Source organism: Protomyctophum bolini (genome assembly GCF_963924005.1).
Source record: "Protomyctophum bolini genome assembly, chromosome: 5".
In the NCBI taxonomy this organism is placed as follows: domain Eukaryota; kingdom Metazoa; phylum Chordata; class Actinopteri; order Myctophiformes; family Myctophidae; genus Protomyctophum; species Protomyctophum bolini.
In genome coordinates, this window is record NC_137866.1 from 37,719,662 (window position 1) to 37,747,581 (window position 27,920).

The 27,920-nt window shown below is 42.4% G+C and overlaps 1 protein-coding gene across 1 annotated transcript in view; it reads left to right on the forward strand.

Annotated features, from left to right (window-relative positions):
* The window catches only part of chchd6a (coiled-coil-helix-coiled-coil-helix domain containing 6a), a 73,155-nt gene that overhangs the window by 19,959 nt on the left and 25,276 nt on the right, over window positions 1–27,920 (forward strand). Inside the window, exons 5-7 of the mRNA XM_080763413.1 lie at window positions 5,996–6,079; window positions 14,301–14,371; window positions 26,571–26,706. Of these exons, the coding sequence (XP_080619539.1) occupies window positions 5,996–6,079; window positions 14,301–14,371; window positions 26,571–26,706 (291 nt within the window). The remainder of the gene's footprint in view (window positions 1–5,995; window positions 6,080–14,300; window positions 14,372–26,570; window positions 26,707–27,920) is intronic.

Consider the following 27,920-nt stretch of genomic DNA (forward strand, 5'->3'; position numbering starts at 1 on the left):
CCAACTTTCAGCAGCTGTCATAAAATGACATTATTCTGAGGATATTACCTGACTGTCTACTAGCGACCGTAGTAGAGACTTCTTCATCTTTGACTGCCTCTAAGCCAATGGGAGACTTACCCATAAAACCCATACTCTGAACACTGCAAGCCGTGAGCATGAGGCAGAGGCTGAGGCACATACACTGGTTATAGCTGTTCATAAACGAGAGCTTGCTGCATCTGGAAATTATGACCGAGTTATTCTTGTTTCTTATTTTTTCCCCTATATTTCCTCCCTCCTGGGGCCTGCAGCCCCCTCTTTGAAACCCACTGAGCTAAACGGCAGTGAAAACGGGGAGGAGGGGCAGTTTAAACGAGGACAGTGAGAGGAGGGGAGGTGTAGAGGCCTTCTCTCTGTGCGTCTGTCAAGGGTTAATTATCACGAACATTGCTATTGAGTGCTAATTTATTGCCTTGCTGCAAGCTATGTGTTAAATAAACGGAGCACACTGCTGCTGCTATCAGATGGCAACACAATACACACACACACACACACACACACACACACACACACACACACACACACACACACACTATTGTTCAAGGCCATAGTGATGTTGTTGTTCTTAATGAAGCTACTGATATTAATAGTTTCTATTCCTGTGCAGAAAGACAACACTGGAATACATTTCTAGGGCAATTCCCTTTTGCAAAATCTAATTAAAATAAAAGTATTCAAATTAATGCAAATATCGGTCTTGATATATCGACAGTCCGATATCTGACAAATTCACACACACACACACACACCACACACACACACACACACACACACACACACACACACACACACACACACACACACACACACACACACACACACACAACCTGCACATGCGCATGCATGTGCATGTGTGCATGTGTGTGGAGCAGAGTTCCAGCGTCCTGGAGCCAGTGCCACTGTAAACAGTAGACCTCTGTAAACCCACACAGTGACAGCTTAGCAGCCTCCATCCATCTGTCCTCCATAACAACACCACCACCTCCTCCCCGAGGAGATGGCTGAGAACACAGCTCTCCTGAGGACCATTCACTACTCTGTGTGTGTGTGTGTGTGTGTGTGTGTGTGTGTGTGTGTGTGTGTGTGTGTGTGTGTGTGTGTGTGTGTGTGTGTGTGTGTGTGTGTGTGTGTGTGTGTGTGTGTGTGTGTGTGTGTGTGTGTGTGTGTGTGTGTGTGTGTGCCTGTCTTTCTGCCTGTGTGTCTGTTTCTTTCCGTTTGTCGATATACACACACTCTATCTCTCTTCTCCCTTGCTTCTAAATAGTCTGTTCACACCTCAGGCTGTATGCTGAGCTGATTGGTATGCGGGTTAGCATAATGTAGGATAATACATTTGTAAGCTTATCTTTCCTTTAGCTCACAGCAAGCAGCTGCCTCATTCAATTATGCTTCTTCTAAATAACTGCAAGTTGTTGATGTCTGGTTTTTTTATTCGTTCTTTTTTTTTTTAACCCAGTCCTTTACATTTGTTTTTAATGTAGACTTGGGGTGTGCTTCATCTTATCTTCAGTCTGACTTATACTGAAAAAGGCAATCGTGCAAGCTCATAACATGTCACATCCTGCTTGTAGAACTGCTATTTTTGTCATGCAACACGCGTAGACATGTAATACACAAAACTGTGCAGAACAGCAAAAAATGAAACTTGCAAAACTCACGAAACTGAAACTTGTGGAAGTCTAAAGACTTTAAGTCTTGCCCAGTGTATATGAATGGGTGCAGAAAAGTCAGTCAGTCAGTCCATCCTGGATGCTTTAGATATTAAACAAAATTTGTTTTTGTGGCATTCCTGAGACAATTATTTCCTAGCGGAGAATCCGCCAGTCATCAAATTATTGGCTGAGGAATGCGACAAAAAAACAAAACAAATCCATGAATTCAAGGCTTCATGGGGTCTGTAGAAAATACATGTAGGTGAACTTTATTTGTCAGCCGGTGGTGTGTTGTAGCCAGACATAATGATACGACTTTTGACATATACATTTAATGTAGCAGGTGCTTGAACAAACATACGCCCACTGCTTGCTTTGATAACGTATACAGTAAGAGTCCCAATATATAAGGGAAGTCCTAGAGTCCCCCCCCCGAGACTAGCAGGCAGATTGGCTGAATGACAGACAGGCGTAGATGCAGAGACGTATATTATCAATTTACAATGTATCTAAATAATGCTATCTTAATAACATTCATAGCATTGTGAACCAAGTAACCAGCATAGTGCATTGTACAACTAGCATCTATCAATTCAAAATAGATCTGTCCCATCAATTTCTGCAGTTCCTACATTGACTTCAATGAAAGCTCGATAACTTTTAAGTTTCACTTCTACCCCCTCTCTCCCTCTAGCTCTGTACTTCTTCTCGCTCTCTTTTTCCACCTCCCTCTTTCCCACTCTTCCCTTGCATCTCTCTGCCTGTCTCTCCTCCTGTTTATGAGACACAGCTGATCTGCACTGATTCGATTCAATGTTCAGCAGCCATGATAATCATGATGAATACCCTGTGTGTGTGTGTGTGTGTGTGTGTGTGTGTGTGTGTGTGTGTGTGTGTGTGTGTGTGTGTGTGTGTGTGTGTGTGTGTCCGCCTCCATGCATGCGTGCACAGGTGTGTGAACTCTCTCTCCTCTTCCTGTGTTCATAACACTCCTTGAAGCCACGGTGATGTCAGCAGTATGAGCGATGAGAAGTCATTCAGAAGTACTGCTTCACTTAAGTTCAGTTCCTTTGGGTCACACGGTGCCACTTGCACAAGGCCGCCTCCGGGAAGAAGTAAACAAACACAATCGGTGCATGTGGTAAATGGTGCATTTATATAGCGCCTTTATCCAAGGCGCTTTACATAGATTGTGCATTACATTCACCCATTCACACACACATTCATATAGCAATTAGGGGTTCAGTGTCTTGCTCAAGGACACTTCGACACTAACTCTGGGGCAGCCCGGGTTCAAACTGGCGACCTTGCGGTTACCATCCGGAAACTCCACCCCTGAGCCACCGCCGCCCCGTGGAACGAGGTTAGGGGTTATATAGGGTTATACACACACTATGAGAAATATAAATGATATGCTAAACATCCCCCTGAACAAAGATTTTTGGGTCAATACCACATTTGGTGTAGAAGCTGAAAATACATTTTCCTAAACACATAAAGGAGAGTACTTTGTTAACAGTCCCTACAGTAAGTAGCTCCATGGTTGGGTTGGTCAAATAGCCAACATGAAACTAACTACTTCACTATACCTTTTGTATCAAGATGTATATTGAAAATGTCTATTGCACAGACAAATATATGTCCTTGCATATTCCTATCAAATGATTACATTGACTGTAACACAGAGGATACAAGCAGAGTGGAGCCTCTCCTTGTCTGTCCGCGCGACCGGGCATGCTCAAACATGTGGTGCGCGGCCCCGATCGGGGTGGCTCGGAGGGGAGAGCGGTCCTCGCTCCAAAGCAGCTGGGGATGCTTTTCAGGTTTTCGGGGACTGATCCTGAATTCCAATCACTGATTGTTTTTCTTATGATCGGCTGATGCCGATCTTGTGCGTAAGGGGCAAATTCGAATATTTCTAAAGTTATTTATGTCAAAATTGTTCCTGTGTGTGTGGGGAGGAAGGGGAGAAAGATGAAAATGATATTATACTATGGGCTCTGTTTTGTCCTTTCAAAGTAGTAAAAAAAGTATAATGGGTTTAGCATGGACAAAAATAGAGCCCTATATATCTGATATTTATAACACTTAAATGGTGTAAAAGATGGGTTTCTCCAGATACAGAAATTGCCGATTATTTTTAAGATTCCAATTTTCTTTTTAAACGTTAATTGAATGAAAAGGTTATCAAAACGTATCAATGAATGAATTCATGGATCATTCCAATGCCTACTCACAAGTGTGTGAATTGGATATGAACCATCCATAGCTCAAAATAATATAACCTTATTTTTTATGAAGAGATAATAAGACCTCTCGTCTCCGCAGCAGTGGTTAAGAAAAAGTGAAAGGTAAACTTGCAGTGGCAGTCATATTGAAGGTCATGAATGCATACAGTGGAATAGGGATTGGTTAAAACTTAAAACAACATTTCATTACCGGTAATTAAAATAAGTTCCGGGTTGCAGCTTTAAATAGATCAATATAAAATGCTGTGTGCTGCGGTACCAGGCTGTCCGTACTGATTAAGATGTTTCATGGCAACCGAGACAAAACGATTTTCTATAGATGTTTTTCTTTGCCAAGGGGACTCTGTACCTTTGTCCTGAGGGCAGTATAGCTGAAAGTGGAGATTTAAGGGATGGCTGAGGGTGTCTGGGAATTTGCCCTGCAAGCATTAAAGTACTTTACTGTGTGTACCTGAAGATTTTTGGTACTCATCGTGTTGCACCCTGAGGTGTAATGCACCCATCTCTAGCTGCCTATCACAGATGAGGCAAAGTAAAATGGATCAATGGATTGTGCCAGGAACTTCAATACAATGAAGCATTTTTTTTATTCTTCTCATTTCACATGTCTAGGCTACAGTGGCGTGCACAGACATAGAGGGGCAGGTGCTCAAGTGGAAAGAAAGGGCACCTTGTGCAGCGTGTGGAACCGGCCAGTTGCCTTAATAGTGTGAGATTTATAGTCAAACTGTTAATCATGGTAACATGGTACAGTGCCTCAATGGGTCTGCATGCATGAAGACTTTGTATACCATGGTCAGGGGTGGAAGAAGCACTTTTATTTACTTAAACAAAAGAAGAATATGAATACACAGATTCTTGACCTAACTTCAAGAATGGCAATCAGTAGTAGTAGCAGCAAAGAACTCAATCTCAAACATATATCTGCCTTCAGATTATTCTTCATTTCCAATATTGATATTTCTTAGTTTTTCACTGTACCATGAGACATGATGACTACTGTACCTGGTTGCAGGTGTGTAAATGCTGAGATATGTAAATGCTGAGAGTGCGTTTTGAAATGATGGCATCATCAACACTTTTCTGTGAACCTTTATTGGTTTGGTTTCACATAATTGAAGTTGCTTGGACGAAGATCCTTCCTCTGACATTGAACTCCTTGACATTGAAAGCAAAAAAAGAAAATAAATTAATCGAGAGAGTCATCCCATCCAAATATTATGCTCTATGAAAAATTCTCATGAAAAGTTAATCCTGAATATGATTTGGGTTGCGGCCAATTATCTGTGATACTCTGTGTGTGTGTGTGTGTGTGTGTGTGTGTGTGTGTGTGTGTGTGTGTGTGTGCGCGCGCGCGCGTGTGCGTGTGCGACTGCGTGCGTGCGTGCTGGTATTGCACACACTCCCTGGAGGCCTCCTCCAGATTCTGTCCAGAAATCCTGCAAATCGTTAGACACCATCTCTTTAGTCATGTGTTCAAGACGGATCTGTCCGATATTTCATATTCCATCCTAATTGGCTAACATTGGCTTTCAAAGTTTGAAGGATTCGCCCGTTTTGAACAAAAAGCCTCAAATCATGAACGCAGCGTGGAATTTAAGTGAAACTTTCACAGACTTTCCTAGCACTAGGCTGAGGAATATATCCCACCCTTTTCACATTGGCCTGTTATAGCGCCACCACAAGGCCAGAACCTGACCTGCCCTGGTGGAGACCTGTGCCCCGAGGGGCACTTGATCTAGTTACACTTCTGTTATTGTATTCTTTATTATGCTGACTGCATAGATCTGTTGAGGAACTATATATGATAATATACTGTATGTTCTATACTACATCCTAAACCAGTGCTGCTGTCATGCGCACATACTGTACAGTATACGCTTGAGCGTGGTCAATGTATGAAATGATTAGCAGACGGTATACTCGTTGTTTTTCTCCAAGAACTTCTGCACGGCATACTACAAATATAGCATGTAACGGTAGACTACACACCACTGTCCTAAATGATGGGTGGTGGTGACTTTCAGTGTGTGTCTGTGTGTTGCTTTGCAGGCTCAGCAGTTGCAGAAGAAAGACGTGGAGGTGAAAGCCCTGGAAGCTTTCTACAGAGAGCAGTTGGTCGATTTTGAGATGAGGGTATGGAGACCACATGCACACACACACACACACGCACACACACACGCACATGCACACGCTCACACCTGCACGCAACGCACACAAACGCGCGAGTTAACCTATTTTGACCTGAGATCAGATTAAAAAAATGTCTTCTACATCCTGACAGTTTTCTGAAAAAGCTATGTTTTTATGTCAAGTCATTCTTCGATTTTTCAAAAATAGCAGACCTACAAGCTCGTAGCGCGCCACTTGGTGGCGCGCTATGAGCTTGTAGGTCTGCTATTTGTCAATAATGCTAACACCAAAAGGGGTTCCCGCCCAAAATGAGTTAAATAGATGATTTTCCAGTGTCTAGTTCATATGGATGCAGTCAGAGCAGCAGCAGGATGACAGGGTGTGAATGGATACAAATGTTCATGTCATGCACCTCGTTATTAGATCCTCCCTCCGTGAACATCCCCCTCTCTCTGCTCCTCTAGCCCGCAATGCTGGACTTTAACCACCAACACAATGCAACACAATGTGTGATTTATATATTTGATCTTTTACGATAGTTTTATGTATTTCTGAATAATATATTTGAAAAATGACAAGAACAGATTTTGAAGCTAACAACACATGGCATTACCTATACTGTATGCAAATGAAAGCCTTACCACAGGGGTGTCAAATGTACCTGAAGGTGGAAAATATGGTGTTTTTATTTATTTTATTTTATTTTTTATTCCCGGCCAAAATTCCCAGGTAGGCATGCTTCGGTTAGGCAAAAATGGCACAGTCGCTTTCACATTACTGTAGGGGCCATTCTGATGGTGGCATATTATTTGTTAGTTGGCACTTGGCAGTATTATTTTTTCGACACTTGGTGGCGGGCTTTAGATTGACAGCACTGGGGTGTGTATGTAGAGGGTCAGAGGTGCAGTGATGAGCTAGGACTCAGGCTCTGACTGTTCTTACCAGCCAAGCAGAAGCAGACGGATGGATGGATATGGATATACAGTATGTTGTTTGTTTCTGTGTCTACTGGATCACTCCCTTAACCACCCTGTGAAGTAATACATGACATTGGAAGGTGGAGATTGCCATTACATTGTCCTTAGTGCCACTATTACAAGGAGAAATTACTGTAAGCCTTAAAAAAAAAATAGACCTTATGCCTACTGCATCAAAAACAAACGAACTATACTGTAAAATCTGTTTAAAAGTTAAAAGGCCAACAACGCCATAACGACATCCAAGCGGAAAAAACTACAAAAACAGACAAAGTTGGGGGGATGACAGAGTGGGGGTGTCACGTCGTTTCCCAAGGGGAAATTAAGAACCACAGCTGCTCTCATCAGCAATCACATCCAAGGCAATATAATAAAACATAAGATACAATCAATGAAATCAATTATATTTGATAAACTGTGCCTCTGGAGTGATGGATTCGCATGGCTTTGTAATTGGTTAGTAAAACGAGAGAGGAGATGTGAATATTGTGATCTCTCTGTGGTCTCTCTCATGCAACACCAAATACAAACACAAGAAGAAAGGGCATTCCACTGCACATCAACCAGGTAGAGTTTGGCAGGTCTGGGGCATCATAAGTAGATAAGAAAGCACTGGAACACCTCCTTTTTTTAATAAAGATGCAAAGTACATTGAAATGGGACAATACTTTTGCTGTAGCCTAAGTCGGTTCCATCTTCGTCAGGTTTAAGGAAGGCTCTGCTCCAGTGCCCTTTCTACCAGATATGAACATTCAGTAAAAACACAATATTCAAAACAAACGATATGAAGATTTAAAAGGGCTTTCTGCTTCCTTTTTCCTTGTGCGTGCGTGACACTTCCCAGACTGTGCTGCAGACGGCGGGGACCTTTCACTCTCCTCTCTGGGGGTAAACGGTACTCTTAGCTCAGAGTAGAGGAGACCTTTTAAACAAAGGGACATTTTGCTTCAGATGAAGTCGGAGCTTTAAGTTGTTGTGTGCTCTGCTATGTGTGAACTGGTCCAACAGTTAAAATAAGCGATCTACAAGCTAAGGACCTTGTTGCCATGTAGATGCATGTATTGGGACATATTGTTGAATCATGTTGATCGATGTACCCAACTATCCTCAATGTTTACGGAGGAGGTTTTGGCTTCTCTATTCTCTATTCTGTCTGTCTCTGTCTCTGTCTCTGTCTCTCTCTCTCTCTCTCTCTCTCTCTCTCTGTATGTCTCTCTCTTATTCTCTCTCTCTGTCTTTGTCTATCATTCTCTCTGTCTCTCTACTTTTCTCCCTCGGTGTGGAGCTCATTTAAGAGTCATGGCTGGTAAAACCCTGTGTGGGAGCACACTGTACATACCACCATTAACTCCGTATAGAAACGAACATGCGGGTGGCACATGCCGTATCCTAGCCTAGGGGGTACGATTATAATTGTAGATAGCAGAGAAAGAATTAACCAAACAACACAGGTTACTTACAATGGTGTTTAGTTCATGGAATTGTGACAGTGAATTTGATTGGTTGAATACTCTATTAGCAGTTTTCAGGGGGGAAAAGCACAGGGATGTACAGTTAAATACAAGGTCTGCTAAGAGGATTTAAACCCAAGAAAGCCTATGCCAGATGGCTGATTGCTGGAATTTCTTCTTTGATCAAACAAAGTTGACAAATATTTAAGTAGAAAAGAGAAAGAAATGCATAGAAGGCATAATTGTGTGTCTCTTTGTAATTCAAGAGTCTAGTTTGTCTATTCTTTCAATATAAATATGTCAAAATAGAGGGGTTTATGAAGGTATACCTTTGTCTGTAAATAACTTGGAAATTATGGTTGTAGATGTTTACTTGTACTTTATTTCTGGTGAGGTATTGTAGCTTGTCGTTGCCTTTGTCCTAAATGTCCTAATATTCTACAGCATATGAATGATTGTTTAAAACTCCAATCTTGTCACCCATCCATGGCACCAATCTATCAACTCTGTCTCTCTCTGTCTCGTCATCCTTAAATTAGGGATGTGCCCAAAATTATCTTCTGCTTAATAATTAATATTCTATTCTATCACGTACACCTACATTACTCACATTTTCATTTTTAATGGAAGGGTTGAAAGGTTTTTGTTAAAGGTTCAAGCTCTAGTAGCATAGTAATCATTGCTATAGAGTGTTTGTTCAGTGACAAGGGTCTCCCCAACTCTCCATGCTTAAACACAAAATAAATACTGTGTTCAAGTGGGTCACCAATTTCATCCAAGCAGGAGAAACAACCCATTTATCAGCTTCAATAATGACTCTGTTCCCATTCCAATTGTGCCTCTTTTCTTGTTTCACACACTTGTGTGTGACTCACTGCATGAAGTGGGGTGAATTCATGGAGATGTGTTGTGAATGTCACATTCCTGATCTAACATACCAATAGGAGGCCATGGCAAAACTATACGAAACAATCACACCCGTGTGAAGTGAGGGGCGCTCTTATCATCATACGTCGTCATACATCATCTCATTCTGGCCAATCATTAGTCTTTTAATGCTTGTCTTTACGCAAACACTCACTACTTCAATTAACAATTGCGTCAGGAATACGGGGAAAAAATGTCATTGAATTCAAGCTATGGTATTTTGTGCCTGCGCGTGAGTCAACGCAAGTGTCAGGTGAACAAGGCACTTAGAAGCACATTATATCAGCATTAACATTGAATCTTTGCTCTATCAATCATGTAATGAGCATACATATTTTAATATCAGCTTCTATTCACTCAAACAATGGCTGCACGCATGTCGCTTACATGCACAAACACTTGGTTGATTCATTAGTCTCATTAGTAGCAGGCTGGGTTTACTGACTGCATGTCAGCCTGACACAGTGGTGGCACGAGCTGTGTTTGCTGTCGGGTTCAGGGTGTTTGCTGTTGGGCTCAGGGTGTTTGGAACGCATTTGGATTGTCAGCAGTGCAGTTCTGGGGCGCTAAACCCTCCAATGCATGGCTTTTGAAGATTACGTTATATAGCAGCGTTATATAGTGCCATGTTTGTTTAGAGCACTTATGACGTAAATCGTTTGCCAGCCAAGTCTATGGACTTTAATGTTTGTGTAGGGCACTAAATGCGATGTAAGACGTCATGTGGCCGATATATAAATACAGTGGGCACCCCTCACTTCACAAAGTGTGATTTTTGAGGGGCGCTAGCCCCTCCTATGCCCAGCTTTGTGTGTCTGTGTGTACCCATAGCGATTATTTGATTGGCTGAGCAATGTGTGTACCACATCGCGATGATTTGATTGGATGAGCACGGAATGTGATGTATGATAAGAGCGCCCCTCACTTCACATGAGTGTGATTTGTATTTTTTTCTTAAACTCTAGTTGTTCCCACCCAGCTTTATCAACGAAATCTGTGAGATTATCCTCAGTCACCAATATTGAGCGAAATGTTTAGAAACTGACTTGTGAGTTTAGTAACTGGTCTCCAGTCTCCATCTCTGACCTGGGTAGCAGAGGACTTTGAACCTGATGTCGGAAGTGGAGCGTGCAATAGCAATCAGCTTCAAATCTGAAGAGCTGCTTGACATGCTGTCAGTAGACTGCCTCCAAGTACACACCCACCCACACACACACACACACACACACACACACACACACACACACACACAGACACCCACACAAGATCAGGCCACTATACAAGCGGTCAGAGTACCTGGCCAAACAGCAGCAGCAGATGTCAATTCATAAATCACACACACATAAATCTCTCTCACTCTCTCTCTCTCACACACACACACACACACACACACACACACACACACACACACACACACACACACACACACTGACCCGTTTTGTCCCCTGGCCATCAGAGACCTACCAATCACAAAGTCATTTACTTCAAAGCTTGCAGGGTGGGAAAACGAATGCATTTTAATTGTATCTTTTTTTCCTTCTCCCTATCATCTCCCCCTTGCCTCTTATTTTTCCAGCAGGATTATACATTTCCCAGCATGCTGAACACTGGTGTGTGTGTGTGTGTGTGTGTGTGTGTGTGTGTGTGTGTGTGTGTGCGTGTGTGCGTGCACACCCCTGGGGGTTAGTGTATGTGTGCATGCATGCATATTTCCTTGTGGTCGTCCGGGCCCTGGGGGCGTGTGTGTAACCACAGCGACTGGTTTGGCAGCGTTCAAGGCCTCAGAATTACGCCTTCTTTAAAAAAAGATGCATTAAAACTCCTCATTTTGCCTCGTTGCACTTTCTTATGTAAATGTACACACAGCAGCAGCCTCATGTAGTGGAAGTCAAAAAGTTTGATGCTTTCATCGCGTGAAAAGCTATCTGCTCAATATGCCTGAGCGAGAGCTCTGAATTCTGCTTATTAGTTCAGCTTGTTAGCAATATTTCCAGCACGCCCGCTCCCCATCTGGAGATGAAGATATGAGCTACATAATAAGTTAACCCAATTTGGGCGGGAACCCCTTTTGGTGTTAGCATTATGTTATGCTTTAGCTATTGAAAAATAGCAGATATACAAGCTTGTAGGTCTGATATTTTTGATAAATCGAAGAACGACTGACATAGAAACATAGCTTTTTCAGAAAACTGTCAGGATGTAGAAGACATTTTTAGAATCTGATCTCAGGTCAGAATGGGTTAATGTTAGCAAACATTGCAGAGCGGAGACCAACGTCACCGACGAGCCTCATTATTTCGGCCCAGCGAGAGAGAGAGAGAGAGAGAGAGAGAGAGAGAGAGGCAGGGGGTGGCGGCACTTGCTTGAGGGTGGGATGTGCATGGTGGGACTTCTGGAGCGAATTCCATGGTTTAATTGAAGCATGCATAGAACGGTCTTTTCTGCAGTCCAGACGACAGTACTGCAAGAAAAGCAGGAAAATGCATTAGATTCACGCCAGGGACTTTTAAACGTTACTGGAATGGATTCATTGGAGCAAAATCTGTTATCTCGCAAATAGCATAAGTTTACCTACAACTTTCCGATTTCTACTATTCTTTTTTTTTTCTCCCAGCAGATCAGCAGATCTGTTGCCTTTGGTTCTGGAGTGTACCAGTTTCATTTTGAGATTGTGTCAGGAAAGTTTTCAGTCATAGAATTGTACTGGCACACAAGTAATAACCACTTTCAGTTAGGATGTCCAGCTACTGTAGCTCTGGGTAGCTCGGTCAGTATAGAGCACGCATCTTTGGAAGGTTCTGGGTTCCATCCTGGGCTCCAACAACGCAGTGTTTGAGTAGCAGGGCTTGGTTGTGCGGTACCACAGGCAAGGTGACGGCGGTTGGTGAATGGAAAAGCGGGTGGTCCTGTCAGCAGGAGGTGGAGGAGAGGGGGGGGGGGGGGGGGTGACGGATGGGTGCCAGTATGAGGAGTGAGAGACGATGCAGGTGCCAGATGCTGGATTAACGAGGCAGCTAATCCCTATAATTTGCCATAACGAGCAGTGAGCCTAATTTACACACAGTGACGATGCTTGCCTAAAATAAGCGATCTACAAGCTAAGGACCTTGTTGCCATGTAGATCGATCACTTACGTTTTTTTAGTCACATTTTTTGCCTGCCCTTAAATGTGTACAGTACAGAGTTCAGTGAGGCAGACATGGGATGGTTTAAAAATATTACAAATTAAAAAATCACTTCTTTTAACAAACATCGTACTCTGTTTAAAATGCTCTAAACAAACATTAGAAGGTCCATAGACTTGGCTGACACTTGACGTCACGTGGGGTGTTCACTGTTTACGTCATTAAAAGTCCATAGGCCAGTGTCCCTCAAAAATGAAACCATGTGGATCCTAAGATCCAGCCATCTATGACATGATTAAATCTAGTCATCTATGACATATCTATGACATATGGCTCCACTATGGTTTCACTCCATTGACTTTGATTTGCAAGATTATCTCCAGAGTTCGTTTTGGAGCGGTACTTCCATGGGTTTGTTTTAAACTGCATTCCAGAAAATCGCAATAAAATGGTTGTTACCCACAGTGGTCATAGAGACATCATACCATCTGTGTAGCATTTGATTGATCGAGGTTTTAATTGTCACAAATGCATATCCCGTAAATTAATTGTGGTCCGTTGAGTGTAAGTGTTTTTGTAAATTGAGTTGAGGAAAATAAAAGTGGTCGAGTCGGCCCTGAATCTAACCCATGTGGTACATGTACAGTATGCACCCTAAACACTTCTATCAAGACTCCTTACTCCCAGTGGATAAGGAGTGGATTGTACACTGTGTCAGAATCCACTAGCGCAACACGCACGTGGCACCCACACACACACACACACACACACCGGGGCTACCCTCCTACGTTTTGCAGGAGACTCATTTTATTTGACCGTTTCTCTTGCGCTGCACCTGCGGCAGCATTTCTCCTGCGTTTGGGGGATTTCAGCCTTTTTGCGTGGTCACCCCTGTCAAACTGAGAGAGAGGGTGGGAATGTTACTCTTTTACTCTCACTTGGATAAACTCCAGTTCCACTACAGTGTACACATAAACTCAGGCCTATCTAAATTAAGTAATTAGTGGTTATTATTAAAGATGGCTCTTTTATTGTTTCAGTCGTCAATTAGATTTCTGTAGGACTGCTGTACTTTTAGCTTTAGTAAAGGCTCCCCAAACTTCCCAAATCCAACAAAATACTGGAAATTACATGTACTTTGTTAGAACATCCAGATCCACAGACCCCCCCCCCCCCCCCCCCCCCACTTGGGGGGCGTGGTCAGTGTCCCCAATAATTCTCCCCCCCTTTGAAAAGAACGGGCACGACATCCAATGCAAGCCGAGCTGGCCGAGAATGTTGTTTAAATATCCTAGAGATGCTGGGTGTTGGGAGGACGATGTGTGTTTGAAGGACTGCAGTTGTTGTGGATTAACTGCTTGTCTTCAGCACACAACGGCTGTCTGCCCAGGGGAGATCCTGGCATCAAGACCCCGTATATCTAAATAGATCTGGATTAAGCGGAAGCCTTTCAGAGGTCGGAAAGAAAGTTTTTATTTAAAAGTTAAAAGTTTAAAGTTTAAACGTTTTGTTGTTAATTCTCAAGTGGCTCTAGAATCTGATAGTGATAATTGCTATAGAGTGTTTCTTAACAGGGGTCTTTCTGGGTCTCTCCAGCTCTGTAGTTAACAGAAAATACATTTTCATGTTATCCAAACAGGAGAGAGAAGTCATACAGGATAAACAAGTGAAAAACACATCAGAAAACAAAAAACAATCACACACAGAACTACAATAACCAGCATACTTTGTCTGTCACTTGTAGAACATGCAGCGCTTCAAACAGAGCAGTGAACAGTTCCACCACGCTGCCTCCAAGACCCAAGCTACTGTGAGGTAAGACGTACAGCACACGCGCACACGCGCACACACACACACACACACACACACACACACACACACACACACACACACACAGAGTTTCAAAGGTGAGGACATGTTATTCCCCCAAACCCCCTGATGCACGCATGCTTGCATTCACACACAGAGGACACACACACACACACACACACACACACACACACACACATAGCAGCGTACACACACAGTGGCGTAATGAGCAGCAGTGGATAGCAATCTCCTCTTTTTCCCATTTATTTTGTTAAGCACTTAAATGCAAACAAACATTCCCCTGAGCAAAGCCAACTAATGTGATAAGTGTTTTAATTGCCTGCTTTGATTAAGCAGAGTTTAACAATACCCCAGCTTCCCCCTTGTGTGTGTGTGTGTGTGTGTGTGTGCGTGTGTCATTTAATAGGCGAAGTATCTTATTCTGAAAGCCGTTTCACTCGGACACCGAAAATCAGGAAGTGAAAATGTCCCGCGATTGTAATTTAATCACCATATGAAAATAGGCGTGAAAAGGCGATATCGCCGGTAAATGAGTTAAAGGCCCTACAACATGAAATTCAAGTCCCTTTTTTGTGGACTCTCTTACAGTACATGTTTTCTATGCCCAGGAGCAGTTCTCAAACATTTTCCTAATTAAAAATGTATTCAACATTCTTCCAACACTTTTTCTAAAATGTTCAAAAATAGCAGCTGAGCTTATTATCTGGTATTTTTGAATGCCCAATGCAAAAAAACTAAAATTACACGGATGCTTTCCCGGTTTTAACGGGATAAAATGTAGTGAAAATGCTTGCGACCGCAAACGCTTTTTAAGGTTTTCAAATCCAGGGTTCTGATCCATAAACCACTGGACTCTGTAGTCTTTTTAGGTACCCCAACCCCCCCTCCCCCATTCAAATACAACCCAGGCATGAATCCAAGCTGTTGCCTCTCCCCCACCGTTATTCTACCTGCTGACTACTCAGTCACACCGATTCCCCCGAGCTGACGTTTTTAAGCCTGATACTAACACTAGTTATGGTAGCGTTTTCATGCTTATCTGGAGTGGATGAGCGCTATTGGCTGAATGAGATCCCCATTACACACAGATTAAACACACCAGAGGGGTGTGTGTGTGTGTGTGTGTGTGTGATATGTGCCGACGCTGTACATGTAATCTATACTAGGTGATTCTACCTCTGGAGAATAATGCTACAGCAGCACCTCTAATCCTGTGTGTGTGTGTGTGTGTGTGTGTGTGTGTGTGTGTGTGTGTGTGTGTGTGTGAGAGGCTCATGTGTGTAGCGTGTGTTTTTTATCACACAAGATAAAGCGATCACAGTTTCAGCAGGTAATTTACTGTATCAGTCTACTTCAATTACATGCTGTCAACATTGTCTAGGTCCTGGTTTAGGCTCTGTATAATTCTGTTATCTACCTTTGGGAATGAGAGAGACGGAGAGAGAGAGAGAGATTACTTGGGTTCATGCGTTGTGTGTGTGCACATGTGCATGCGTGTGCACGACTAATTAACTACTGCCAGGTATTATGTTTTCGCAAATTAAACGGGACCTTCACAGACAAAGATATATACATACTATACTTATAATAAAATTGACTTGTGGGTGGAAGGTCTGCATCAGAAATGTAACATCCGGATTTGATTGCTCATCAAATGTCCCAAAAATGTCACAGATGTGACACCCGAAGCGGAAAATCTACATGTGAAGGCTACTACTCGGCCATCGGACCAATGGTGCGTCGGAATAATGAGCCGTCGGATGAATGCCACGGCACTCTGGGAATGTTCCATTCTTACACATTTCAGCATCAATGGATTGCCAAATCCAAAACCACCTCTGTAATTGATTGGTGGGCAGCAGCTCATGTTTAATGTCCGTGCTGCATTGTGGTGCGTTGTGCGCTTGTCTGCTATTTTACGCAATACAATACAAGCATCACATCATGCGACAAACTATAAGTCAGGCTTCACCGTGTTTTCGACAGACAAGACACACACGCACACATCACAATTAAATTCCCTAGCCTTAGAGCCTTCAAGGTGACTGTGTGCGCGCGCGCAGATATGTGATTGACATGTGTGACATCTGTCAGTCAGGAGCCATGTGAAAGCGTACCCTTGATGAAATGGGCTGATAAGAGAGACATCAGTGTTATGTTTGCTGCATGTGCGCCTGGGAATGAGAGAGGGCGAGAGCAACCAAAAGATAGTTATATTAATCTTTGTAGCTTATTTTACAGTATGTGCACCTCCTGCCTGTGAATTTCTTTTCTCATTTGAATAGACATGAAAGAGTGAGAGAGAAACAGATAGACAGTAAGCTACATGAAAAAGAGAATATTTTACAGTAACTCTCACTGTAACCAGTTTCTGGGAAAGAGAAACAGAAGGACTGACAGAGAGACAGAGTGACAGAAGATGGCTGGAGTGAGTGGCAGAGTTTCAGAAACGACAGCCATAGGGAAACAGAGAAAAGACATTAACAACCCCATAGTTGTGCTTGAAAAGCAACCGTCGGTGCCATACTGTATGTATGTTGATATTGGACAAGACTAGCACAACAATGGCCTCAGTTTGGAGTGTGGATACAGTCTTTTCTCCAAGTTGCAGGGGATGTGAAGCAAAGTTATGATATAACTAATGAAATAAGGTAAAAAAACAAGGCTTAACACATTGTGTGCCCACACAACACTAAAAAACCCCAGGGTGCCCACCTTTTACATTCATCTTTTTCCACATATTTCTTTTTAAATAAAAACAAAAGACGTCCATACGGGGTACTTCCCAGGACGTCTAAATCATAGAGAATCCTTAGTTTTATTCTTTATCCATATATTTCATATACAGATGATATTTTTTGTGGATATGAATTCTATCTTCCATATGTTTTAGCTGTGCCAGTTTAAACACATTGACTGCCAGGATTAAGTGTTTTTTTTATAATTTAAAGATGATAACTATAATAATATTTTTATGAAGCTCAGCTGTCTGTGAGAGTTGCATGGATGATGAACTACATGCATCAGCGTTTTAGTTGCAAGCAGTTGCAGTTTGTTATGTTGTTGTGGCGGGTGTGTGTGTGTGTGTGTGTGTGTGTGTGTGTGTGTGTGTGTGTGTGTGTGCACATGCGAGTGAGCATGTTTTATGGTGTGGGAAAGGGTTAATGTGAGATGTATGTTTATAGTGTTGCCCCTGTTGTTCCCTTTCTCATTTAAATAACAAGATTCACCTTCAGACCAAACGCACAATTTCCAGTGAGTGAGGAGGGACAGTCTGTCTTTCCACAGTTACAGGAGGAAATCCTGACCCTGACCACTTGAAACTGCTGCGGACTAGCTCTTTCTGCTGAATTGGACTTTTACGAGAAGCAGGATTCAAAGTGAAAGTAAACTTGATTGTTACCACAACATAACTGGCTGAGTTAGTTGAGTGAGCAGAGTGTTTTAGCTTCACTCAGAGACTAAATGGCTTAAGTTCCCAGTCATCTTTTTCAGAAGAGGATTTTTCCTGCCCTGTGTGTCATGACATATTTAAAGATCCTGTTCTCCTATCATAGCTTCTGTCAAACCTGTCTGCAGGAATGGTGGCGAGAGAAGGAAATAAAGGAATGTCCAGTTGGTAAGAATAATAATTCAATGGATTTTTCCACCCTGTAACCCGTCTCTGAAGAACCTGTGTGAGACCTTCATACAGGAGAGACATAAGAGAGCTTCAACAGGGCCTGAGATTCTCTGTAGTCTGCATGCTGAGAAACTCAAACTCTTCTGTCTGGAATGTCAAAAGCCAGTGTGTGTTGTGTTGTGTGTCGGGATTCTATAAAACACATCAACCACCGTTTTAGACCCATCGATGAAGCTGCACTGCATCACAAGGAGGAAGTCCAGAAATCACTGAAGCCCTCACCGGAGAAGCTGGTGGTCTTTAATAAAGTTAAAACAAACTATGATCAAACAGCAGAACACATTATGTTCCAGGCCCAGAACTGTTGTTTATTTTCCCCAACACAGACCAATCCGAAGCCACGGGTCGATTTAGCGAAGTAGCGAAGTGACAAAACAAATGCACGGAACGCAGGCTGGAACCCAGGCTAGGTATATAGCCTATCCTGTATGTATATCTCCACTCTGGGAACAGCATTTGTCTTTAGGAGAAGGTCTTTCCCCTACTCTCTTTGGCTAGCTTTAATAATCCTTGTAGAATTGGTCACTAACACGGCAGGTCTCATTGCACAACAAGCCACTGTTGCAGTGTTGTTGTCATATCATCCGAAGATCGTTTATGAAAGATGATGTGCAGTGTTGCTATACATCTACATGAACATGTGCAAAATAAACCATTTTAAAATACTTTTAAGACTTTAAAAGTTCTTAAAAATATATTGTAAAACTCCGATGTCTAAGGATGGGTGGAACATGGTCATGTCTCATTTTGTTACACTTTAGTTTTGTTTAGTTTTCGAATAGTGATTTTACTGATGCGTTTAACTCGCCTGTCACCATCCCTCTACCATATTTCTAATAGTTTTAGACAGGGGTGAGATGGCGGCCCTGTGCAGATGGAAATGTGGTCCGTGCATGAATGCACTCTTGGATATCTGCAACATAAAAAATGCATAACCCTCTCCCCCACCCCCCCACCCCCCCTCCCTGGACACTAAATAGTAATCTGTACAGTATATCTACAGTATCACCTGTCTTAAACGCTTAGCAAAGTAAGAAAACACTTGTGAATTGTTTGATAGTGACAATGGCACACTGTGAGCTTGTTCTGAGGCATTAAATTACTTTAGTTTCACATTCTTTTATGAGCTTTTATGATGGTCCTTTTATGTGAGTTAAATGGCTGCAGTGTTCATATTTCATCATTATATCTTTTGTATTTATTTTGTAGCTTACACATTTCATTATGCGAGTGTCATAAGTACAGCACGTAACACAATAAAGTGCACACTCATCACAAGCAATAGAAGGTGGAGGATTTTATGGTTATTTTGTCTTTGAATCTGAGTCTGGATGCAATGTATTTTTCATCAGAAAGCATAGTGACCTTTGTGATGTGTTGTTTTTAAATTAAAGACCCAACCCCACCATAATACATGAGGACAAAGAAAAAGCAGAGATAAAGGTACTGCAAAGCCGGGATGTTTTTTGGGGGGAAGAAAACGTACAGTAGTTGATTTAAACCACATCATTGGGCATGTGTACATGGACTTAAATTTCAACAGAAAAGCTGTGTTCCCTGGATGGCTGGAATAATGTGTCATCCAGTGTGCTATTTCCCTGTTGGGAAACATATTCCTTTCTGGTATATAAGGGAAGGTAACAAGGGTCAAGTGGGTGTTCCTTTTGGGAAGAAAATCTGATAATGTGAAAATAATTCCAGTGCGTTCCGTTTTATTTGAAATAGAGGTTGCAGGCAGACATAAGAATACCATTGAGACATAATTTCACCTCAAGCAAGGCAGGGTGAAACGGGTTAGTTTTGAGGATTGCAAAACATTGGGAATATTCAAAGATGGAAAAGTGTCATTCCAAAGAATATAATGGGAAATATATGGGAATTTATAAGAGTGTATATTCCTCCCCTGGGTCCATTACTATACAGTACAATTGTGATTTAACCATGACGGTGCCATTTGTACACTCTCTGAGCTACAAATGGATAAATTATCTCCTGCTTTCATAGTGTCTATACACGTGTCAGAGTATACTGTGTTGAACCTGCCATTCTATAAGATTTAACAATAATTGTTTGCCAGCAGTGTAGCGGCGCTGGCACGGTTTTATTTGACAACTTATAAATAGAAATAAAAGGGAAGACAAATACTGTTTCATGTTCATACAGCTAATGCCATTAAAGGCAAAACGGACCAAATCAACTGGGCTAGGATGTGTGGCTGAGGGAAGATAAAAGCACCTTTCTTATCGGGGCTCGGAGCTTTAACGGCGGCACCGGCTTTTTGTAGTTGTTGTTTCATTGCGTCTTTTCCAATTTCCAATTTCTACCCCCTTTCATTTCTCCCTCGCCGTCTCGCTCCGTCTCGTCTCGTCTGCGTGGTTAACAAGTCTCGCTCCTCTTTGTTGTGCGCGTGTGCCTCCGCCTTCGCCGGTGCAGATTAAAAATAACGAGCAGCATCATTAATTAAACAACTAATCTCATCGTTTTGTGTGTGCACGGCGTGTCATATTTACCGCTCACAGATGGGCAGAAAACTCCCTCACATTGTCACATACTACACACATGCATACATGCACGGGCGCACATGCACACACATACACACGCGCGCGTGCACACATGTACACACCAGTGGCGTTTCCAGAAATTGTATTTTGGGCAGGCAAGACGTGTCCTACCCACACCCACCCCCCACACTGCCATTCATGCATTTGCATTACAATGGGTGATTGAGTGTCTCGCACAACGGCCAATCCGCTGCCCACCAATAGTTCTCGGGTCTGGTGTTTGTCCTCGGTTTTTCAAATGGATTCCTGGCCTTATTGTAAATATGCCACTGTCTGGCACACACACACACACACACACACACACACACACACACACACACGTACACAGCAACAGGCAAGAGTGTTTTGGTCTTTGAGTAGCTCAGCAGAACCGATTAATGAAACAACCCGATGCTCTGATGCTGAAGGCCTCTTAAAGTTCCTAATCTGAGTCGGCATCCAATAGACAAGACGGACAGGCAGAGAGAGAGAGTTTCTGTGTCATTAGTGAGAGAGATTACAGAGAGAGAGAGAGAATGAAAAGGAGGGTGTGAGAAATGAACAGACAAGAGAAGTGAGCGGAAGCTCCATAGGGTGACATGGGGAAACGCAACAATCTGAATTGTGTGTGTGTGTGTGTGTGTGTGTGTGTGCGCGCGCGCAGATGGATATACACACTTACTGCGCCGTGCGTGCGCCGTGCGTACATAATATTTAGCAGTAGGACTCATGCACACAACACGTTCAAGCACCTCCAAGGGGGCAATGACTAATATACATGCAGTACTGTATTATTTCTCTTTAACGTCTGCTTACAATTGTTGCGATTCTTATTTCTTTGTTATTCTTGCTATTGGTGCTACAATTAGGAGCCAAAATCATTTTACTCTCGGGTGCTTGATAGATATAACGATAGTAATCTTACAATTGGAATCGATTTTTATAAATATGACCAGCTCAAAGGAGTTACTTTAATGCCAATTAAATGTTGTAATCTCTGTAATAGGATGCGATATGGTGTGGTGTCTAATGCAGCTCTAGGGTCTAACGAAAAACTGCAATTAGGAGGTTATTTGCAACTTTCACCAACACTGTCTCTGTGTTGCAGTTTAATCCTGACTGAAGATCTTGGAGATAATGAATAAATGTTGAACGTAGAAAATCACATTGATTGCCGCTGCTTTCTCAAGGATTTTAGAGAGAAATGGAAGGTCGGATACAGTTTTGGCTGAAATGCCTGAATCATGTGCAGGCTTTCATTTAATTACAGCTACCTTAACACCAGTAAGAATCCTGAGGTCGCGTGCATGCATCCGCCTGGGTGACGGTAGATTGCTGGGCGAGCGCTGGTGCTTTGGAATGGGGGGTCAGATCAACATATGGAATGAATTCTGTACTGGCCTATATATGGAGCGTATGAAGTGTACAGGGTTTGATGAGTCGGATCAACATATGGAATGTCAGAACAGGTTAGCTCCAGATCTCAGGGTGGCAGCAAGGGCAGTGTCTTGATGGTACAGGGTTTGATGAGCGCCCAGGTAGGGCCGAGCCTTAATTTTCATGCCTGTTGAGAAGTTATTACGCAGCCGCGCGAATGCTTATTTGTCCCTTTTCTGCTCAAAATGAGACAATCTAGGATATTTAGGACCTTATAAAACCTGAAAACAAGCTATGATGATGATGATGCCGCCGGGGCGATTCTGCTCCTCCTAGAGCAGCAACAGCTGCATGCTTTAATGCTATCTTGCCACACTAAGTGAGATTCTTGCTTTTGTGTGTGTGTGTGTGTGTGTGTGTGTGTGTGTGTGTGTGTGTGTGTGCATGCACACCTATACGTACCTGCGTGCATGCATGCCTATACGTACCTGTGTGCGTGCATGCGTGTGCCTATACGTACCTGTGTGCGCGCCAGCCAGGTGTGACGGACGTGTTGTAATTGAATCGCCGGGCCCGGCGCTCCTCTGCGAATCAAAGCCGAGAAGAGCCTTTAATTTGCTTTCAATTAAAGGCGCTGTTAAACAGTCCCCAGAGAGAGCACACCGCTACAGAAGGCTGCTGTGCAGAGATGGAGTGTAGAGGCAAGCCAGGAGGTTGTAGCAAGTCTAGCGTGCAGGTGGGTCTGTGTGCTCCATTCCACACAACTGGCTGAAAATAATGGTGTGTGTGTGTGTGGTTACTCGTTATGTATCTGTCTCTACCTTAATCAGTCAAATTACATTACTCTAGGCACCTCGGCAATGAGCCTGTCATGGTAATGCCTATAGTTTCTTTGTTCTGTTGTATGAAGGTTTTGCGTGCTGACAATAGCAGCTCTGCAAGCTCACAATGCGTTGCAGCCACGCCACATTGTGTGCTTTGGATCGGCTACTCGGGGTGCACTACACTGTCATATGACAAAGTATGAATCCGTCTCTAACCTTCACACGGACAGACCAACAGACAGAGACCAATTACAGTACAACCCACATATCACACTAAACACAGCTGATTTAATTCCTCAAAGGCTTCTCTGCTTCATTTGATCACATTTTAATTATTTCCCATTCAGTTAGCTGTGATTTCTCGACTAATTGCACTATTCTTGCCTCAGCTCATGTTGGCTTGTTGCTGGAGAGTGTGGGCGGTCCTTTGTCTTTCTTTTTCACGCCTTATTTGTTTAAGTCACTTTTATCAATTTAATTGGCTTTGGCTCCCAATGCCATATACTACTGTATCGGCAATGCATCTCATGTTATGTACACATTTATTTTTAGATTATTGTTCTGTTGTCAAAAGATGGACACGTTTAGATGAAGTATACTTTTGTTCTTGTTAATACTTTATGTCAATTTGTTTCATTGGTTAAATAAATATGTATTAATCCCACAGACAAACTTAACCACTTTCAATTTATAGCCGGGAAACCACAGGCCCAAAAGCTCAATTTTTAAGGATTAACCTGCATGTCATGACATACTTTTTATATATTTGTGTTTTTTCTATTCACTTGGTCATTAAGGTACACAGAATGAGAAAGAATGAGAGGTCTGCTCTGCCGGAAACATCGCAAAAATAACTTATGGCCATTTTTGTATACCATACCATAGACCAATATAAGGCAAAATATCATCATACTTTAAGTAGCATGTGACATGTCAAACTAGGGGGTTTTCATGATTCGGAATCCATTCCAAGCATTAGTTTTGCACGAAAAACACTCCTTGGCCTTAATTTGGCCATATCCACCCAAATGTGCTGACCTCACCACATTTGTGATGACGGCTATAGCCGGCAATAACAGAGCTCTCATTCTGTGGACCTTAATGACCAAGTGAATAGAAAAAATACAAATAAAAAGTATGTCATGACATCACAGGTCCTCTCAATTCTTTGGTGCTGGCTCCCCGGCTATTAGCGTCGCTATTTTGTGCATGTCATTACAGGTTAAGATAAAAGAAAATACTCAAAACATTTTCTAAAAGGTTTAAAAAATAGCTGACGTACAAGCTTGTTGATATACAGATATAATAGATACAATGTTTCTTCCCGACAGTCACTATATACATTTATATACAATACTGTAGGCGAATGGAACATAAATGCATCACACTGGCTGATAATTAATTGTAATTAATGCATCACACCAGATCTCAATCTCCATTGTCTCTCTCTCTCTATTGGTACTTAGTTGATTTCATGACCATGAATGTGCTCAGCAAGTTTCATTACATTTTGAGATGTCTAAGGTGCCAGTGGACAATCAGGTCACTGGTCCTTTATTAAATTAAACTGCCTTTCCTCCTTTTTTGGCAGTTGCCTTTTTAATTTAATAAAGGCATTCCTAATTTTTTTACTTTGTGTGCCCGGATCCTTCTCTCTTTATCTATGTCTTGATCCCGTTTTTGATCCGTGTGAGCACCTTTTTCATCATTATCACATTTTGCTATCTCCATTGACCATTTCTCGAGTTTATATACATATTTTATGTGTTTCTCTTGGTGTTCAGCACTTCGTGCTTTATAAATAAAATTGACTTGACTTGACTTGACCTTCCCAAAGGAGCTCAGCTCACAGCGGCCGACTGAAGAGTCCATGTTGACGGTCTTGTGGGGAAGCGATCCCTAGACCAGTGGTTCTCAAAGTGGGGTCGGAATGTCCCCAGCAAAATGTGGCTGTTCAAAAAATAGCAAATATATAGTACAAGCTGCTATTTTTGAATGTTTTTACGAAATATTGAAAGTATTTGAATGTTTTGCATGAATTCGATTTTTTTAACACAAATCTTCTCTTCTGGGGGTCCCTGGCACCTACAGTAGTATGTATATTAATTTGAGGGTCCTTGGCATGGTTTTGAGAAGCACTGCCCTAGACTGTCGGAGACTCTCTTGTCCACAGACGTCATGGCGGAGTTAGCAGACCCGGTGTTCCGGTGTGGAATCTCTCTCAGGGTAGTGGGCTAGCTGCTGGAGTGATTCCAGAGGTCACTGATGGGACAAGAGCTTATATGAATCTGTTTTTTAGAACTTAGAACGTTCAGAGCCTTTACCCATGCAGGCATGGTGGTACGTACATCTCCAGAAATCGCTGACACGGACAGTACAGGGTTGGGGGCCTGATGGGGATTAGCCTGGACTAGGGAAATTGGAAGAGTCTGTGCAGAGCAAACATCAACTAAGAGGCCAGATGGACAATCTGGGGTTGGGACTGGAACTTAAACCAGCGTGGAGAGCTCGTATAAACCATCATTGAGAAAATGGTGCAGGGGATTTGCAATGGAGAATCCTACACGGGCTCATGGAGATGAATGCCTCTGGCTATTTAACCAATCAATGAGTCACTATTAACTGTCCTTTCGCTCAGCAGCGGGAAACGGATCACCCATTCCCTGATTTGTGTGAGGTTGCCTTTGAGTAGAGTTTTGAGGATTTCCCATCTAGGTAAATGTTTGCCAACTGATTATTTAATGTTCGGCAGGAGATTGTTGCATCCGTGTGTGTGTGTGTGTGTGTGTGTGTGTGTGTGTGTGTGTGTGTGTGTGTGTGTGTGTGTGTGTGTGTGTGTGTGTGTGTGTGTGTGTGTGTGTGTGTGTGTGTGTGTGTGTGTGTGTGTGTGTGTGTGTGTGTGTGTGTGTGTGTGTGTGTGTGTGTGTGTGTGTGTGTGTGTGTGTGTGTGTGTGTGTGTGTGTGTGTGTGTGTGTGTGTGTGTGTGTGAGATTAAGATTTTTCAGTTTAATACTACAATGCACTTTAGACTGTACAGTGAATGGACAATGTATTGTTCACACCACCAGATATTTTGATTTAAGTTTAGGTTTATTTATTTAGCATGTAGTACAAAAAATAGACAATAACATATCAAAGAACAAAAATACAATGCAAGGAAGGGAAGAAACCAGAAGGCTTATTTTGAATCCTTTCCTATAGGAAGAGGTCATTGGTTTAAAAGTTCATAAAGAACAGTACATAAGTCTACAAGTTGGCAAAGGGGGGCAGCTGTGCAGTAAAGAAATAAAAACACAGACTGCACAAAAAACAGAAATAAACAATACAACAACAACCACACAAAAGAAAATATAACGCATCAAGGTTCATACCGATTTGAATGTGAAATCATTCTCAGAAACATTTTTTGAATGATCAGTAATTTAGTGAGATGTGTTGAATATGTAGCAGCCCAGACAATATTACAGTAATTAATATGAGGGAAAATTAAGCTATAATAGAGTGTTAAATGACATGAAGGAAGAACAAAAGGGCAGACTTTTCTCAATATACCAAGCATCTTCATAGACTTCATACATACAGTATCAATATGTTGTTTCCAATATATTTATTCCAATTTAAGCAAGTGATTAAAAACATCAGCCTTAAGAACAGATTATTAGTTCTTATTAGTAGATTTTTCGATGCATTACAAGGTTTAATTAGATGTTTTTTTTTTACATAACCTGATCTCACCTGATGGTGTCGCTGTTCCTCTGCAGAGCTCGTTGCACGGAGGGGGTGTGCCCTGCGCTACAGGCCCAGATCTTTACCTGCTACAAGGAGAACAGAGAGCAGACGCTGCGCTGCTCAGACCTCGCCAAAGAATACATGCAGTGCATCGATGCCGCCAAGAAGGTGAGCCCGTACCAATGAGTACCAATGAGCTGAACTGTAACCATGAAAACCATTGAATTATGTAACTGTTCATCAATATCTGAAGTTAAAGTTAATTTGGACATCTCTGTGCGACGTCTCGGGGACATTACAAATTAAAAAAGGCAGCAATGCTTTGTGAGCTTGAAAATCATCTACGGTATTTTCGATGAATATATATTACAGTATATTAAGCCTGACCCCCTGGCTACACTGGGCATGTACTGTTAATTGCTCGGCTGCCGTGCTGCAGCTAATTTATAACCACCCACTGAGTGTGAGAATGCCTCGTAGGTCGTGTGCAAGCTCAATCCTAACATTGCACAAGTCTTCTATTTTCGCATGTGTGCGTAGCCCATTTGATGGCACTATAAAATGTATATAAATTGTTTTTTCTGTAATATTTTGAAACTCTCCTCAGACGGAAGGGAATAGCCAACCGTACATCGCTCACCATTGTTAAAATAAAAGGGGTAAATGATGACGACGATCTGGACAGGACAGATATGCAAAACACGGCAAATAACAAAGCTATTGTCAGTATCTCACCTGCGGTGTTCTCTTGGTCTGTACGCAACTATAAGGAATGCCAAACGTTCTCTGTGTAGCCGCTAACAAGCTCTGTGCTCCTTCTGTTCCGCTCCGCCAGCGATGCGGATACTTGGCGCGCCCAGTGTAGCCCGGAGGTTTGGGTCAAAACACTGCTGGTTTGTCTCCACACGGTCCATGCTTGAATGGCCAACTCCAGCATTTTGCATGGCTGTCATTTGAAGTTTTGCACACATTTTGTGAAATATCTGGATATTTTAGACTACATGAGTGTGTTTCTCCTTACTTTTCGCAGAGTGACACTGTGGGAGTTTGTGAGCCGAGTCAAAAGATGAGCTGATGTAAAGCACAGAAATGCAAGTCCCCCACAGCACCACCAAATGTGTTGGCTGTGGGACTATATCTCACTGAAAAGTGACAGGCTCTCCTCTCGCTCAGTGGAAGATAGTTGTGTTTGCAGCAGTATGGTCTTGTCATTCCGGTGTGTACCGTCTCACTTCTAATTTTAGAGAGCGAGCAGGAAAGATGTCAGTTAACGCACGCAAAGAAAAGCATCTGTGTGACGCCCGGAAACAAAAAGGTAGGTGAAAATAGACCATGAGTTGTCAGCAATGCAGTTATTGGTCTGTTTTCACAGCGTTCCTCCG